Below are 17,941 nucleotides of genomic sequence, written 5' to 3'. Positions count from 1 at the left end.
AGAGCAGGTGTGGCTGTGACACTCCCAAGTGGAGCTGAGTGGCAGAAATGCCTTCCCTCTCCTTTTTCTACCATAATCCTCCCACCTCCACCCCCTCCATCAAAACTTACCTAGTTTGAAGGCAGAGTGAGAGAAATACTCCTAGAGAGAGGCATGTGTATAAAAAAAGGAATTCTGGAGAGAACCAGGAAACTATGTGACCAGACACTGTTCTCTTTTAAGAGTAGATTTTGGAGCCAGAGACCTGACTTAGAACTCAGCCTCTACTAACAGACCCCACCCAGAGTATTCTCGAACAGGTTACTTAATTCTCAGAAGACTCTCTTTTTACCCTGAGTTTCCTAGTTACCTGCCTTATATATTGTTAACAATATTGTGTTAATTTCTACTCTTCCCAAGAGAACTGTTTCTGTGTAAAGACTGGACCACTCACACAGCCTGTCCACTCCCAGGGGTTAGGATCCAGCCCCAGCAGGATCAATCCAATCTGCATTTCTCCTGATGGAGGCGCCACCTAATTTCTCATGAAATTTGAGCTACTAGCCCTGTGGGATGAGTCCCCTGCTGCCTCCTTGATTTGGATTTGGTATAACTTACCCCACAAAGATATGACAGACAAGTGGCTTTCTCCGTATGCTACTCCACCTAAAGTATGTCACAGCCTGTTCACTTTTGAAGAATTTCTTTATTGGAGTTTCACCTTACCTTGCCTTATAAGAGCCACTATCTGGCTCTTCGTGGCCAAGAGAGTGAGCCCTCAACAAAGTATGCATAACATTTTACAACAGACAATACACACACATAATGAATGAAATCTTTACAATAACACAATCCAAAACAATCAAACATTTAACAGGTTAAGAATGAGTTTCCTACTATCCCTTGATTACTAGTAGCTACTTAGCTTTTCAGCTCCCGCAATAAAATGCCCTCCTTCTCAGCATTCCTATTCATAGGAATCCCTGAATCAATTCTTTCTGTGTAAGGTGCAAATTCATGTTGAGATGTGTTCCATTAGTCATCGAATGTGCTGAATTTCTCTCCATGGTAAAACCCTTCCTTTGTAGCATAATGTGTGAGGTTTTCACTTATCACACATTCATCATTCATTGAGGGGGTTCATTTGAAATTTTAAGTTTTACCCATTAAAATAGTATATCACAACATTACAACAGGACAGCACAGTCAACTTGCATTTATTTATGAGTGACTTTCTTATCTCCTGTTAGATTTATAAGTCTACACTTTTTACATTTCCTACAGTGAAATCCAAATTGTGTTTCAGAAGTTGCCATCACTCCCCCAAATCATTTAGTTATGTCAAGGTTATACTTCATGATCATTGCTATCTGGGTTTATATTCCCTGAAGCCTCTCTCCCCCTGAATTTGCCTACTGGAGGTCCTTCTTGGGTCTTTTCCACTGACCAGTGGATAACTGGGATTCAAGGCTATACCTGAATTTCCTACATTTCTGTTCAGAGTTTACCCAAATGTGAACTTTCTGATGGTGACTATATGACTTCTAATTGAAGTCTTTTCCTCATATGTGTGTTTTCATTTATGTCCAGAAATGTCTGCTCCATCACTTTGACAGGTTTTATCCCCAGTACAAACTATTTTATATTCCATAAAGGCTCAATTACTTTGACACTGGAACCTTCTTTGCTGGCTATGATTGAAAAATCACAGAAAAAAGTTACTCATGAATTCACTTATACTATGTAAATCATAAGCCATGAACAATGACCTCAGATGCTCTTGTAAGGTTTTTCTTCCACTTGAGTTCTTTGATACTTGGTAAGCTCTGCCTCCTACAGAGACACACTCATCCTGGTCCCATCCAGAGCATTCCCTCCTTCATGAGCTCTCTTCTGTGATGCGCCACTATGGCTTCCCATATTTGTCACATTTAAAGGTCCCTCTCCAGTATGGGTTCTTTTATGCTTGGTGAGATTTGATCTGATATTGAAAGCCTTCCCACACTCATTACATCGGTATGGCTTCTTTCCTGTGTGGATCCTCCTGTGTTGGTCAAGGACTGATCTATAATTGAAGGATTTCCCACACTCACAATTATAGGGCTGCTGTCCACTGTGGATACTTTTATGGTTGATAAGACTCGAGTGTGAGATGTACGCCTTCCCACACTCATCACACCTATAGGGCTTCTCGCCCGTGTGGATCCTTTTATGCACCGTGAGGCCTGAGCTGTTCCTGAAGGCCTTCCCACACCTGTCACAGATATAGGGCTTTTCCCCTGTATGGATCCTCTTGTGCTGAGAAAGGAGTGAGCTGTAACTGAAAGACTTCCCACACTCGACACACTTGAAGGGTTTCTCCCCAAGGTGGACTCTTTTATGGCTTATGAGAGTTCTGCTCGAGAAAAAAGCTTTCCCACACTCATCACATGTGTAGGGTGTCTTGCCAGGGTGGGTACTTTTATGGTTAATAAGGCTTGAGTGTGAGATATAGGCTTTTCCACACACATCACATTCATAGGGCTTCTCACCAGTATGGATTCTTTTATGCACTTTAAGGCTTGAGTTGTTTCTGAAGACCTTCTCACACCTGTCACATTCATAGGGTTTCTCTCTAGTGTGGACCCTTTTGTGTTGAGAAAGGAGTGAGGTGTAATTAAAAGATTTCTCACACACATCGCATTTGTAGGGCTTCTCCCCAAGATGAATCTTTTTGTGGTTTATGAGGGTTCGGTATGTGATAAAGGCTTTTTCACACTCATCACACTTATAGGGCTTTTCCCCAGGGTGTACACTTTTATGATTTATAAGGCTTGAGAGTGAGATGTAGGCTTTCCCACATTCTTCACATTTGTAAGGTCTCTCCCCAGTGTGGATTCGTTTATGTACTTTAAGGCCTGAATTATTTCTGAAGGCTTTTCCACACTCATCACACCCAAAGGGTTTCTCCCTTGTATGGATTCTTTTATGCTGTTCAAGGGCAGAGCTGTAATTGAAGGATTTCTCACAATAAGTACATTTATAGGGCTTCTCCCCAAGATGGATTCCTTTGTGGTTTTTAAGGCTAGAGCGTGAGATATAGGCTTTTCCACACACATCACACTTATATGGTTTTTCCCCGGTATGGAGCCTCCTGTGGACCTTGAGTCCTGAATTGTTTCTGAAAGTTTTTCCACACACATCACATACATAAGGTCTTTCCCCAGTGTGAATTGTCTTATGTTGAAGAAGAAGTGAGTTATAACTGAAGGATTTTCCACACTCCTGACATTCATGGGCTTTCTTACCAGGATGAATGCTTTTATGGACGGCGAGGCCTGAGCTATAGCTGAATGCTTTGCCACAGACATCACATTTGTAAGGTTTCTCTCCTGTGTGGATCCTTTTATGCACTATAAGGCCTGAGCTGTTCCTGAAAGCCTTTCCACATTCATCACATTCATAAGGTTTCTCTCCAGTGTGGATGACTTTATGCTGAATGAGGAGAGAACTATAATTAAATGACTTCTCACACTCATCACATTTATAAGGTTTATCTCCAAAGTGGATGCTTTTATGGTTTAAAAGTGTTCTGCAGGTAATGAAGGCCTTCCCACACTCGTCACATTCATAGGGCTTTTCCCCCGTGTGAATCCTTTTGTGGACTCTAAGGCCAGAGCTATTACTGAAGGTTTTCCCACAGATGTCACATTCATAGGGCTTCTCGCCTGTGTGGATCCTTCTGTGGACTCTGAGACCAGAGCTGTTCCTGAAGGCCTTCCCACACTCGCCACATTCATAGGGCTTCTCCCCAGTGTGGATCCTCTTATGCTGATCCAAAACAGAACTATAATTGAAGGATTTTCCACACTCATCACACTTACAGTTCTTTTCCCCAGAATGGGTGCTTTTGTGGTTTACAAGGCTGGAGTAGGACATGTAGGCTTTCCCACATTCCTCACACTTGTACGGCTTCTCCCCAGTATGGATCCGCTTGTGGACACGAAGGCTCGAGCTGCTCCGGAAAGTCCCTCCACAGTCATCACACTCGTAACGTTTTTCACCAGTGTGCATAATTTTATGTTGAACAAGTCGGGAATTATATTTGAAGGATTTCCCACACTCATCACACTTATGTGACTTCTTAACAGCACTGGTTTTCTGCTGTAGACTGGAGTGAGAGTTCCCATTAACGCTCTCCATGCACTTGCCCTGTTCACTGCTTTTCGGTTCTACAGGGACAGTCTGGTGTGCAGTATGTTTTGAGCTCAGATGTAAGCTTTTCTCAGATGCCTCATCTTCCTGTTCTGTCTTTATATTTGCTGTATTCTTGGCTTTGCCAATCTTTTCCCTGATGCCACTTTTGTCTTCCTTCATTCTTTCTCCCTCAGGCTTTTCCAACTGATACTCTACCTTGCTATCCCAATCACAAGTTTCACCAACCTTAGATTCCTGCATATGATCCTTGTGAAGACCTTCCACTTTTAGCCACACAGATTCTGCATTTCCAGTATTTTCATAGTTTTCAGTTGATTCCTCATCCTCAGTGCCCCTCGTCTTCAAATGTGACACTAAACCAAGAAAATGAAAATGATACCTGTTCACTTGGTTTAGAAGAAACTGAAGGAATTACATCCAAAAGCATTCATTCACTCAACAAATGTTTATTGATGGATACAATACTGGACAGGCCAACATTTCTGCCCCTGTGGAGCTAGTGTGAAAATGCCAGAGCCCTGGATTGTCAATGGAACAAAGAGCTTTTCTATTCTTGCAAAACAGCTTAGCATGAAGGCAAGTTGAAATGGGTTGAAATAAGGCACAGAACCAAGGGTAACATTGATCAGTTTTTGAAAAATGCCACCTAGTCTTGGAAAAACAGAGGGTAGAAGGAATCTCTGAAGAATTAAGAGAAAGAAAGATTAATAAGACAAAAGCTAAGAAGACATAATCAGCAGAAGGCAGACAAAACTAAAGGAGAAATGAGTACATGGGCAAAGGTATTGGAGAGCTGGTTATGAAGTCATGAGGACAGTCAGGTCAGAGATAAGAAAGAAAACAAGCTACAGCTGCCTGCTATTGGTATGGCCTGCTGGATTTCCACCCCCAAAGAAAATACTGACCCTGGAGAGCAGTTTAGTCAGGGAGGAACTCTACATGGAAGAACATACTCTGGCCTTCCAGGCAAAGAGCTTTCACTCCTACTTTATGAACAGCTGACTTGAGTCAGAGCATATCAAAGATCAGAAGCTAAAACACAAACCATTAAGCAAAGGAACTAATACTGCCTAGGTTCAAATACCTAGTAGGTGTGTGACCTCAAGAAAGTTATTTAACCTCTTTATGCCACAGCTTCCTCGTCTGTAAGTGAGGGCAACAGAACTGCTGTGAGTATTAAATTAAATAACCTATATAAAGCACTGAGAACAATGCCAGTCACCTGGTTAGTTCTATATGCTATATCACCTATTTTATTATTCAAACAAGGCCAAGTTACTGGATCCGGGCTGGAACCTGAGGATAAAGCACAGGACTCAGGAAAGGTAAAATCCTTCTCCAGCCAGACTTGAGGGGCCAGGCAGTGACTCTCTGTTCTCCTTAAGGCAGTCTACCCGCAGCTGGCTACCAACTAAAAGACTGACTCCTGAGACATCTCACACCAACTTAGACAATCAGACATTTGTGATTAGGCTGAGTTAAAATTCAGACCTCTTCTCTTACCCCGGATGTCAGACTCTCTTGGTCAGTACTCTGTAACTCTATTTAGAAATTCTATACATGAACACGTGACAAGGAAGCAGGGGCAATAAAAGAGAAATAAGATGTATACTCTGGAGTGGACACGTATAAAGAATCACACTCATCATCCAACTTATGCTAATGGGTTTGGAATGACAAATTCTGAATTAAAATTTACAGAACAGGGGCCAAGAACTCAGAATATCACCAGGAAGATAAAATAATAATCACTCAGTAGACATTTAAACCAAAGGTGGTTCACCTGAGAAAGCTTCACAAAATGACTGTTAAGTAGTATCAGATAAGAGATCATTAGAAGTCACCGAGGAATGATGGCGCAACCTAAGTTCCTTGCTCCCTTTCTTTACTACCTGGGGCAAAGCAGTCCATGTCACTTAAAATGTGAGGGCTAATGGGCGGGCAGTGGAATTCCAGACCATCAACAGCAACACACCTTTTATCTGTGCTGAATCCTGCTCCCACCACACCAGGGATCATGTTCCATCCATTCCCTTGGCCTTGGCCCCTCCAGCTCTATTCACCCTCAGCCCTCAGAAAGGAAAGATGTTCAAGTTTCTACAGCCTTAAAACCAAATCCCCTAAAATTGCCAGGAAAACACACAAAATTTATCAGTGGGGGCTGGAAGGAAGGGCTACAAGGGAGGAGGACTAGCCACACTAGATAGATAAATACACCAAAAAGCTGCTAAAATTAAAACAGTGTGATATTGGTGTATAAATAAACAGAATGGAATCAAAATCTAGAAACAGTCCCAGTTACACACAGAAATCAAGTATATGATAAAGATGGCATATCAAATTATTGAGGGAAAAAGGGTCTTTTTAATAGTGTTGAAACAACTATAAAGCCACTTGGAAAAAATAAAATTAGGTTCATTCTTTACACCACACACAGGAATAAACTCCAAATGTAGCAGAACTCTAAATATTAAAAAGTGACACTATACAAATTTTAGAAGAAAACACAGGTGAATGCCTCTATAACCTGAGTACACAGAGAGTGTTCTGTGACCCAGATGCAATTAAAGACTGGTAAGTCTGACTGTATAGAAATAAAAGTAAAATTGCATGGCAGAAATATCATGAGGAAAATCAAGAAATAAATGACCAAGAGGCAGAAAGTATTTGCAACATACATCATGTATAAGGCCTAGTACCCTAATATTCAAAGAATCTTTAAAAATTGGAGAAAAATAGACAAAATCCTACAGAAAAAATGGGCAAAAGACGTAATAGACAATTCACAAAAAGAAATACTAAAACAGTCCTTAAAAGTATTTTCAATTTCACTCATAGTAAGAGAAATGCAAATAAGAATTATACTAAGATCTCCTTTCTCATCTGTCAGATTGGCAAACAGTCAGAAGCTTAATAGCATACTCTGTGGGTGAGGGTGTGGGGAAACAGGCACTCTCATCCATCACTGGGAATGCAAACTGGCGTAACACCTGTTGAAGGAAATTTGCCAAAATCTACACAACTATGTACACATTATACTCTAATCCAGAAATCCCATCTAGGAATTTATAGTGAAGATACACTTCCAATACAAAAGTATATATGCACAAAGTTATTCATCACAGCATTATTTTAAATTACAGGGTCAGTCAGTAAATGTGGAGGGAGTAAGAAGACTGGGAAGAAAAAAATCACATTCTGCAACAATCAGAGTAGAGACTGGATTAGGGAGAATTACTGATGGATTCTAAATCCAGGGCGAAATTCTGAGAAGGAGCTGTATATATGCATGGTCTTAAAATATTCCTAAAAGAAAAAAATAGTAATTTTACAGTGTAGAGATTAGACAATGCCTTGGCAAGATGTCTTAAATTAATACCACCAGTGGGGGCACATACATATCATGTGCTCCCAGATGTGACACCCTGAGGATACATCACCTGTAAGAAAGCATTACCTGAACTGAAACACAAGGAAACATCAAGTAAATCAGGCAATCTTCCAAAATAAAGAACATTCTACTAAAAGATATTTATGTTCTTCAAAAGCATCATTTTCATAAAAGACAAAGAAAGGCTACAGAAATGCTCCATATGAAAAAAGACTAGAGAGATTTGACCACTAAACTGAATACCTGACCTCAACTGGATCTGTACTGGAGGGAAAAGCTGTTATAAAAAATAATTATGTCAACTGACAAAACTGGAATATAGTTAAGTTAGGCAAAAATATCAACATACTGTAATTATGCAACCCTTGTAAACATACACTGAGTGTTTAGGGATAAAGGGCCATGATGTAAGTTACCCTCAAATGCTTTGGTGGAAAAAAAAAAATATATATATATATGCATGAAAGAGCAACAAAAAGAAGACAAAGGAAAATGTTAAGCATAGGTAAATAAGTGTATTTTTTTCACTTTTCTTATCCTTGAAATTCTTTCTGTATATTTGAAATTACTTCCAAATAAAAAGTTTAAAAAATGCCAAAATGTAAATTTTAAATTCTCTCAACTACACCTTCCCCTCCAGGTACTGCTTTCGCCATCTTGCCTCCTGTTCAGTTATGTGTGGAAAAAGTGGTCTTCACGTCTCATCTCCCCTCATGCCTCATCTATTCAACTTGATTTCTTCTACTCAGTCCGTGCTGCATTAGTTTCTTCGGGGCCAGGTGCTGACTCCCCTGCCTGCTGGCCCCTGGATGTTCCTGGCCCCCTGTTCCGTCCTGGCCCTTTCCTCTGCTGACTCTACATACTCTGCCTGGGCAGTCCTGTCTATGCGCATGGCTCCTACAAGCTGTCTGGCAGAGCCTCATCTCTGGCCCAGACCACTCTCTTCAATTATAGAGCCTCATATCCACCTTGTTCCCTGTTGCCTAAATCAGACGTGGGCTCCTCTCTTTCCCTTATCACTCCACGTCCAAAAGACTTTAAGAACAGCTGATTCTGCTGCCTGCACAGTTCTCAAGTCCCCACGCCCATTCCTAATACTAAGTTCTTAGGTTAAGCCTCCTAAATTCCCTTCTGCCATAGTCTCCCTACCTTCACTCTTATCCCTGTCCAATTCTTCCTCCAACAGCTGTCAAGAGTTCTGTAAAATGCACACCTGGGCACTCCCCATTAGGTGTTCCCAGGCTACTTGGTGAGGTTCTTCAAGCCCTCTGCACCTGGGCAGCTGGAGTGACTTGCTGGACACCGAAGGGGCCATGCTAATTTACTCCTTGCTGACACCACACTTAGTGATCCGTAGTTCCGGTGGACCCTTTCCCTTCTCTGATAGGCTAATTCTCAGGCCCCTTCGTGTCCTCTGGGATTCCGTGTTTGATTGGCTGCTGACTGCCCTGCTCTGCATGAAATTACAAATACTTCACTGTTTACCTCCCTGACCCAGGCAGACTCCAGGAGTCTCCCTGTTCTAGCCCTGCTTAACCTCCTCTCAGTGGAAGCAGTGTATTCCATCATCTGATGTAGTTCATCCAATCCTCTTAATGACTGAAATCAAAATAGCAATATAAACATGCATCTTCATTGAAAATAGATAGTTAATCCAAGGTGAAGAAAAGTTCAGTCAAAAACATAGGCAGAAAAACACTAAAACATGATGGTATTACAAAGGGGGAGTCTGTGGGAGGTACTTAGGTCATGAGAGTGGAGCATTCATGAATGGGATTAGTGTTCCAATAAAAGACACCCCACAGAGATCCCCTGGTGCCTTGATCTTGGACTTCCCAGCCTCCAGAACAGAAAAAACAAATTTCTGTTGTTTATAAGCCACCTTAAAAACCTAGTCTGTGGTATTTTATCATAGCAGCCCATGTGGACTAAGATAGCTGCTAAACTGTAAAGAGAATGTAACAAAATATTGTTACCCTTATAAATAATACTGAAGATGCACTCTAGTATCTCAGTTATACCTGAGGCTGAGTATTGCCCAAGGAACTTCTATTATGATCCGTACCCTGCTTTTCTCCCCAGTGACTGGGCTAGTCCTAGGGTCACAGAGACGGATAAGACAAGTCCATCAAGGACTTGCAAAACTAGTAGGTGAGTCTGGCAGGAAAATAACCAACACAATAAAAATGGCAAACATGAGGCATGGATGAAGTAAGAGGCGGAAGGGGTAGATTGCTTCAAAAAACTAAGTAGAGCTTCAGGAAGAGATAAACAGCTGTAACAGAGAGAACAGCAGGGGCAAAGGGGCGGGTGTTCACTACCCACTGGACATCTGGAACAGAGGATGGCAAGTACAGCTGGACAGGTGGGCAAAAATAAGGGCTGCACCAGGGTCTGCCCGTCATACTAAGGAGTCTAGACTTGACCCCCAGAAGTTTTAGGCAAAGAGTAGCAAACTCGGATATGCATTTTGGAGATAACTTATTCCATCAAATCAGGAGCTAGCAAAGGGTCAGATAGAAAACATTTTAGGTTTTGGGGGTCACATTCAATTCTACTGCTTATTTTTCTGTCTTTCTTCTTTTTGGTTTCTTTTTAACACCCCTTAAAAAATGTGAAAACCATTCTCAGTTTGCCGGCCATAAACCCAAAAGTCTGCCATTCTCTGTTAGATAATATCAAGGAATCAGTTAATTTAGGATGGTGTGAGGTAACAGCACTGTGGCTATGTTATAAGTGTCTTTTTTTTTTTAGATTGAACTATGCTAGGTGAAATGGTATGATGTCTGGAATTTCCTTTAAAATACTTCAACAAAGAAAAAGAGAAACGTGAAACAAAGGTAGGAGAATTCTAATCACTGTTGAATGGAATTCTAATAACTGTGATGGATGTATGGAGTTCACTGTACTATACTACTTTCCTGTTATGTTTACATTTTTTATAATATAAAATTAAAAGAAATAAAGACCACTCATACTAGTTGCAGTGGGAGAATGGATTGAGGGGAGAGAGAACTGAGTCCCAGAGTCTGGAAGGAGGTTATTATAACCCATCAAGACAGATGTGATGGCTAACTCGTGTATGCCCTAGGACAAAAGGAAGGAATCACTCCAAAAGCACAACTCCTGCATAGAGAGAGGGCCAGATAGGTTTAATTTCTCAAAAGTTCTCAACGTTGATGGGGAAACTCCTCTTTAACCAGTTCTCAACAGGAAGCAAGCATGACCCAAAAGCATGGTTACATCAGTTAAAAAATTTCAGCCATAGATAACCATCCACTCCTTCCAAATTACACATGACCCAGAAACTCTGGGCACCTCTATGCTGGTTGTTCACATTCTACCACCAATGTCTAGAAAAGCTCAGGGAGATAGTAAGAACCTGCCCTTAACGCTTACTGTTCCTACCCAGGAGTCAGGAGCCACTTCTCAAGAGATTAGACAACTCATAGAAGAGGAATTATGGCTCACTCTGGCTGAAAATTCCTGCCTTAACAACAGACTTCAACAAGCAACAGGTGCAACATGCCTGCAGCTACTATGGATTTCCAGAGTACTGACCATATTCCACAAGTCGGTCTACCATCTGGGTTCTGTGCCTTAAGTTCTTGATATCATATTGGACTTGGAGGTGCCCAAAGAAAGAAAAAGAGAACACAAGAGGAAATGTGAACACAAAATCCTTACCAACTCAGAAGAAAGAAGTGGGAGGATGGGACAAATGAAAGATGGGACCAAGGAGTGAGAGAAGTGACATGCAGATGGCAAGAGAGAGAGTATGGTTTGTGCTTTAGTTATTACTAAATTAGTTTATGACTATCAGAATTGCAAATGGTTAACATAAGTTGGTTCTATTGATTAATCCTTATGATTAAAGGTGATTTTTCCTTAAAATAAAAAATGAAATAGAACATTCTCATACCTGGTAGTAGAGAAGAGATTTCTAGTCACCCTAAGGAATAAAGTAAACAAAGGAGATTCTGAAAGGGAGGCTGAGAGATTTTTCTGAAGCTAAAGGGGCAAAGATTGGCTTGAGGAGAATCATTAATAGAACTAGTTTATTAGGCTGCTGTAAAGCTAAGTATCATAAACACAAGTCTCAGGAGAGAAAAGCTACTTGGTTTAATTTGTTCTCTAAACACTATATGAGTTATTATAATAATGACTTGGCATATTTGACAATGTAGCAATACCTGGCTGAGTTAACATAAAACAAAACTTTTTTATGACGGTTAATCCTTTCTTTTAAAAAACCCTGCTCAGATAGGCCCTAGTACCACATCATTGCGTACATCGTTTAAAGTGACAAAAAAATGGAAACAACCCAAATGCCCTGAATAGATCCAAAAATTATGAAACATCCAACAGTGCTCAATCCAATACCACAGCAGTATATTTTAAAAAAGCAGCAGCAGCAAAGAAAAAAAAAAAAAGCCCTTCGTGATCTGATGATCTCTAAAACAGATTAAGCAAAAGAAGCAAGCGGCAGAGCTTTGAACAGTACCCTACCACCTATGTGAAAAAAGGGGGCACTAACATTCCTATTTGCCAGTGTTTGCACAAAGAAATTCTGGAAGCATACATTCAAATAAACTAACAAATGTGGTTGGTGATCTGAGGGGTTGGGCCTAGGAATATGGGCAGAAGAAAACCTTTTCACGGACAGCTTTTCATATTTTTAAGATCTGAATCATAAGAATGAATACATTACATACTCAAAAATTTATTTTAAAAAAATCCTCGTGCTTTCAAAAAGTAAACACTCCTGGCGGCCACCTACTCCAAACGTCTTAGAGGAGCACACCCAGCCCCAGCCATCTTTCACATCCTCAAGCCTGGGTTCCCGCAGGCTGTCCCCAGGTCTAGGAGCCTCTCGACCTTCTCCCTACCTAGTCAATTCCTGATCATCTTGTAGAGCCAGCGCTCGGGATCCCCGGTCTGTATAACACGTGAGCTCCCCTAGGGCGAAGGCTGGAAAGCCCCTCCCGGTGGCTCGATCCACACCTGAGGCAGGAGTCTCTCAACATCATTCCCCCATCAAAGAAAAAAGTGGGGGGAGGGGGCGAATCAGATCACCCCTCAGGGACCCCCCCAACTCTCGTATTCACTCTCAAATATCAGGGCCAAACTTAACCGCAACGGGGGCACAAATGGTGGCTCAGTTAAAAGCGCTCATTTTCAGGGTTCCCCTCCTGCCCGAGACAGCAGCGAGTAGTTGAGAAACACGGGGGCGGGGCCCTAGCCCTTCTCCAGACACCGGGCAGCCCCAGCCAGGCCCTGGCCCCTCGGACAGCGGGAGATCTCGGGGCCCAATACGATCCCGGGGCGCGCCCTACACCCCTCGGCCGGCCGGAGGTCTTCCCTCCCTTCCACGACCCGGGAACGCGCTGAGGTGTGTACGGGGAGCGGGGCACACTTCCTCCCAGATCCCGCCCGAGACCCGAGGGGGAGCCAGGACCCGGCCTAGAAGGAAAGGGCGTGGCGGGCTAGGGCCGGGTACGGGAGCGCGGGCGGCCTCGGACTCACGTACTGGCTGTGGCGGCGCCGCGGGAGCCCGGCCGCCGGCGGGACAAAAGCGCGGACGGCCCGGCCGGAAAAACCGAAGCCGGCTCCGGGGCACTTCCGAGTCCTCTCTGGGACGCTGGAGGACTGACTCGATGGTATGGCCCCGTGCGGGCACGTGACCCGTGGGGCGCTGCGAGGCCGTAGGCGCCTGTGAAGGGTTGTTCGTTCGCTGTTTGAGTGCTCGTCGTGGCGCGCTCTGGGGGCGTGCCAGCGAAGCTCCCCGCGAAGGTTCCAGTTTTCTTAGGACCTTACGTTCAGGGAGAGATCTAAAGTCACGGGTGTTTAGTATCTGATGAATGTTATAATCAATCAAGACGGCTGTGATGGCTAACTCATGTGTGCCCTAGGACAAAAGGAAGGAATCTCTTCAAAAGCACAACTCCTGCACTTCAAATCAGTAGGGAAAAGATGATACAGGGACAATTATCAAGCAGTAGAAAAAAACAAGTTGGTTTCAAACCTCTGCTCCTATATCAGGATAAACTCCAGATACATCAAAGACAAATATAAACTTTTAGCCCACGCTAACCGCTGCTACCACCTCATCAAAGTATTGGGAAAAAGAAAACACAGGACATTTCTTTGATCATATTGGAATAGGGAAGGTTTTTTTTGTTTGTTTGTTTTAACACAAAATTCAGAAACCATAAAAATGAGGAGTAATCAATTTAAATACACAAAAATAAAATGTATGTGGTAAAACTGCTGTAAGAAAAGTGAAAAATCAAATTGCTAACTGGGAAAAGCATTCGCGTATCACATCACAAAGGGTAAATTTCCCTGATACACAAAGAGCACCTCCAAAACTGATAAAGACCAAAAGCCCAATGGAAAAATGGGTTCATAGAAATGTATGTATGTACATACACACAAATGATTCATAATAAAAATGCAAACCCAAACTGAACAGAGATGCCATTTTTCTCTTAACAGAATGGCAAAGATCCAAAGGTTTGATAGCACACTGGTGCTGGAAACTGGTGGGGAGTATATTAATTAAAAATTAACTAAAATTAATTAAAAGTATTTTATCCATTTAGAAAAAAAGTGAAATTGATCTTGTACTTCATTTTACGTGCAAAAATAAAATTCACATGGACTAAGATTTATACAGAGCTGCATGATCACTAGCATTTTATGTTGGCAATGTTTGGATTTGGCTGTTCTAATAGCCCAATGAATGAAACCATAGGCACCAAAAGAGTAAAATGCCAGAGGTGATCTTTAAAGATGGTGTCATAGGAAGCTTCTAAACTCCCACCTCTCATAAACACACTGTGGGGCCAACTGGCACCCCTCAAAGTCCAACGATCCCCATTCCTGGGTCCCAGATGTCCACCTGCAATCCCTCAAAAGATAAAGTGTGTTCTTTTCTGGGATGTGTTTGTCCTAGCAGAATTAATAGCCCTAGGTAATGCCTAATCTCACAACAACTCAGGCTGACTTGTCTCAGCCCATGTCTCCTCCTTATCAGAGTCGTAAATCCCACTGCCCCTTTATGGACCCTAACTTTATTACCTCACCTACAATAAATAAGAAACTTGTGCACAAGTTGATCACACAGCCCCCAACCCATTGTGTTCGCCAAGTCCTCCCTGTTATAAAAGACCATAAGCTTTCACCATTGGAGCACGCACAGTCACCTCTCATGTGTGTGACTTACTGCTTGCTGTCTGTGGAGCGTACCCCCAATAAACTTTTTCTTTCACTTTGCTTTGTCTCTGGTAAATTCTTTTACCACCCGCAGTACTGGCCTGCCTTGTCCCACAGCACACACCAAATAAATAGATATATATGAAGCAATTTCCTCTGAATGAAATCTCGAAACTGGCTGAGTGACTCCCATACATGGGACAAAGGAGAAGACATCCACATGGAAACAGGTAGGAAAGGCTGAGACACACTCTTGCCCTAAACCCCACCCTCAGCACAGTGCTAAAACCTCAGAGGGAATCCCCAGTTCCCAGCTTCTGCCTGAGGAATGAAGGGTTTGGACTCCATATCTAGCATCTCCAAATTTTAAGACTCCCACCAGTGGGATGGACCTCGAAAACACCTCGCTCTGCAAGCCATGGAGTGTGTGTCCACAAGACCCACAAACTGTAGCAAACAAAGACCAGTTAATAATGGGAGTGTGCACTCACTGTGACAACAGTGTTCTGTGCTGACGGAGCAGGCAAAAAAAAAATGCCCATCTCCCAGTGTTTTCCTGAATGGAGTCTATTTGCATGCTTTAAAAGCTACTAGCAGAGGATCAGGCTTCCAATTTAGCACACATCCAAACGGCTGGTGCAATCCTCCTCAGAGACCAGGGAAGCCTGTAGACACTCCCCACTACCCTCTCCCTCCAGCCTACCTCAAATAACCATTGTCTGTCTCACTGAAAGGAGCTTCTACAAATGTGTATGTCTCAGCTTTTGTGGCTGAGGCCCAAGGGACATCTCCCCAGGTCACATGGCTCTGATAGCCAACAGGGCTTCCATTCAGGAGTTCCACAGACTATAGCAAACAAAGAAGCAGTTCTTAACTGGCAATCTCCCCACGGCTCAGGGTAGAGGGAGCAGAAAGTCCCATCTTCCCAGTTTTCCCTTAAAGGGGTCTATTTGCATACTTCCAAATGTGCTGCCTGAGGGCCAGGCTTCTATTTAAGCTGGCATCTAAGCGTGGACAGCAATCCTCCATAGAGACAAGGGAGGTATGGGAACATCCCCATTGCCCTCTTTCTCTAGCCCATCCCAAGTCACCAGTATCTCCGGGGAAGTGAGACAGGCGGGAAAAGGGCAGGGTACAACCATTAAAAGAATGACACAGCCATTAGCACCAAGATGGTGGCAAGAGTCAACTCCCAGTAGACCTTGAGCTTCAATCTATGCTCATTGGTGTACAACAGCATGCTAAATGGCACTCCCACAGGCACCGCGACAGTTTCAAGGCTGACCATAAAAGGTCAAAAAGTGGGTGGTAGACCAGTTCCTGGGAATCCCAGCCCCCCTTCCCCAAAGCAGTTGAAATAATCCTCCCACTTGTTAGCATATGAGGTTACCGAACCCATAAAGACTAACAACCCCCATATCCTGTGGTCGGTCTCATTTTTCCTAGCCGATGCCACTCTCTTAGGCCACCACTCTCCCTTCTGAGTGAGATGGACTGCATTCTGTCTATAGACTGTGTATCTACTTTACCTTACTTTAACCACCCCCGACCCCCACCCCCTCCACCCTCCTGCCCAACGCCTCGTGACCTCTCTGGCCTTAGACAGCCTGCATTTTGTCCATGGAGTATGTATGTCTCTGAATAAATCTACCTTTGCTCTACTATGGCTCTCACTTGAATTCTTTCCTGTGAGAAGCCAAGGACCCTCACTTGGTGAGGCACGTCCCAGGGGCTTGCCTGAGACCTGGGACATGGCTACACGCACCACATTTTTCCTGTATCAGACGTTGCTTATATATGTCTGCTGCCCGATTTTTATTTTATTTTCTTTCTTTTTTTTGGCAGCTGCTGCCTGAGGGAAGGGCCCCTGGATCATCTGGCTCTGATAGACAACAGGGCATGCATTCAAGAGTCCCACAGGACTGTGGTCAAAAAGAAATTCCTAATGGGCTCCGGAGCACCCATCCCCATGGTTATACATCCTCAGCTCACACAGAAGGAGCAAGTAAAAAGTCTACCTCTTGATTTCTGCCTTAGAAGGACATAGCACTTTACATTCCCAGATGCTGCCTGAGGGTCTAGCGTCCAACAGGCCTGCATCTGGGTGTCAACTGTGAACCTCCCACTTGGGACACTGATGGATATCCACACATCCACAACTACTGGGGCCGTTAAAAAAAAGATTTGAGACACAACCAAGAGCATGGAGTAGGCTGATTGACGAGGTTCATCTCCTGCACAAGACCACTGTGTCAAAACTAGGGAAGGTGGCAGCTTAAATCTATAATTATTTCAAAATGAAAGATTTAATTAAAAAAAAGAAGTGTCAGCTGGGTTGCAGTTCATTTTATATGACAATTGAAATAATATATGTTAAACACAGTTTCAGAGATTCAACTAGTGTTAGCCCACATCAGATCATAATTGAACAAAAGGCTTTTAAAAATCCCTGTGGCTTCAAACATTAGAACAATTATCCTCAGCTTCTCTAAACCGCATGATGTCATCCTGTGCCGTCCAAAGTAAATAAGGATTAAACCCATGAACGAGAAACAAAAAAAAAAAATAAGACACTAAAAGTAGCGAACACAGATTTGATTTGATTTGATTTGATTTGATTTGATTTCTAAGGTGGTAAAGACAGATTTTATTCAGGAACTATTGCAATACAGAAAAAGAGACCTCAGTATAGAACTAGATTCCTTGTCAAATACAGGATGAGCAGATGGAGATTTATAAGCCAAGGAGCAGGGTCAGGGTCAGCGATGGGAAATTCCTGAGAAGAAACATCAGGGATAGAAGGTTCTGGTTAAAGAATCACACCTAACAGGATTCCTGCTGAAGGCAGGCCAGGACGATCAGACACCAAGGGTGGGGAATGAGAAATGTATGAAGCTAGAAAACTCAAACTAAACTATAGTGACCATACGCAGATCCATGGTTGCCTGGAGATGGGAGTGGAGAAGAAGGGAATAATTCCAAAGGGCACTAGGAAACTTTTAGAGTGATGGAAATGTTCTATATCTTGGTTAAGGTGATGGTTTATAGGTGAATACATATATCCAATCGTATCAAACTGTACTCGTTAAATGTATGTTAATTATACCTCAAGAAAGTTGTAAAAGAAGGAAAAAAAAAAACAAGGTGAGGAATGAG

General features: G+C 42.8%; 1 protein-coding gene and 1 long non-coding RNA gene across 5 annotated transcripts in view; one reads left to right on the top strand and one right to left on the bottom strand.

Moving 5' to 3' along the window:
• The window catches only part of LOC116278259 (uncharacterized), a 38,524-nt gene extending 26,731 nt beyond the window's left edge, over positions 1-11,793 (top strand). Inside the window, exons 2-3 of the long non-coding RNA XR_012066448.1 lie at positions 10,322-10,407; positions 10,980-11,793. This is a non-coding gene — a long non-coding RNA (uncharacterized lncRNA). The remainder of the gene's footprint in view (positions 1-10,321; positions 10,408-10,979) is intronic.
• ZFP62 (ZFP62 zinc finger protein) lies at positions 666-13,443 on the bottom strand. 4 transcript variants are annotated; one of them, XM_031673216.2, is made up of 3 exons: positions 13,098-13,114; positions 11,490-11,519; positions 666-4,529 (listed from the first exon to the last, which is right to left on the bottom strand). In XM_031673216.2, the coding sequence occupies exon 3, from the start codon at positions 4,414-4,416 to the stop codon at positions 1,813-1,815; it is 2,604 nt and encodes an 867-aa protein (XP_031529076.1). In that variant the 5' UTR covers positions 4,417-4,529; positions 11,490-11,519; positions 13,098-13,114; the 3' UTR covers positions 666-1,812. The 4 variants fall into 4 exon arrangements, with proteins under 4 accessions (XP_031529076.1, XP_072809497.1, XP_072809484.1 ...); XM_072953396.1 differs by lacking the exon at positions 11,490-11,519 and having other exon boundaries at positions 13,094-13,443; XM_072953383.1 differs by lacking the exon at positions 11,490-11,519 and having other exon boundaries at positions 12,457-13,232.
• Positions 13,444-17,941: the final 4,498 nt, after the last annotated feature.

This window comes from Vicugna pacos, chromosome 3, assembly GCF_048564905.1.
Source record: "Vicugna pacos chromosome 3, VicPac4, whole genome shotgun sequence".
In the NCBI taxonomy this organism is placed as follows: Eukaryota; Metazoa; Chordata; class Mammalia; order Artiodactyla; family Camelidae; genus Vicugna; species Vicugna pacos.
This window is presented reverse-complemented; position numbering and strand designations above follow the sequence as displayed.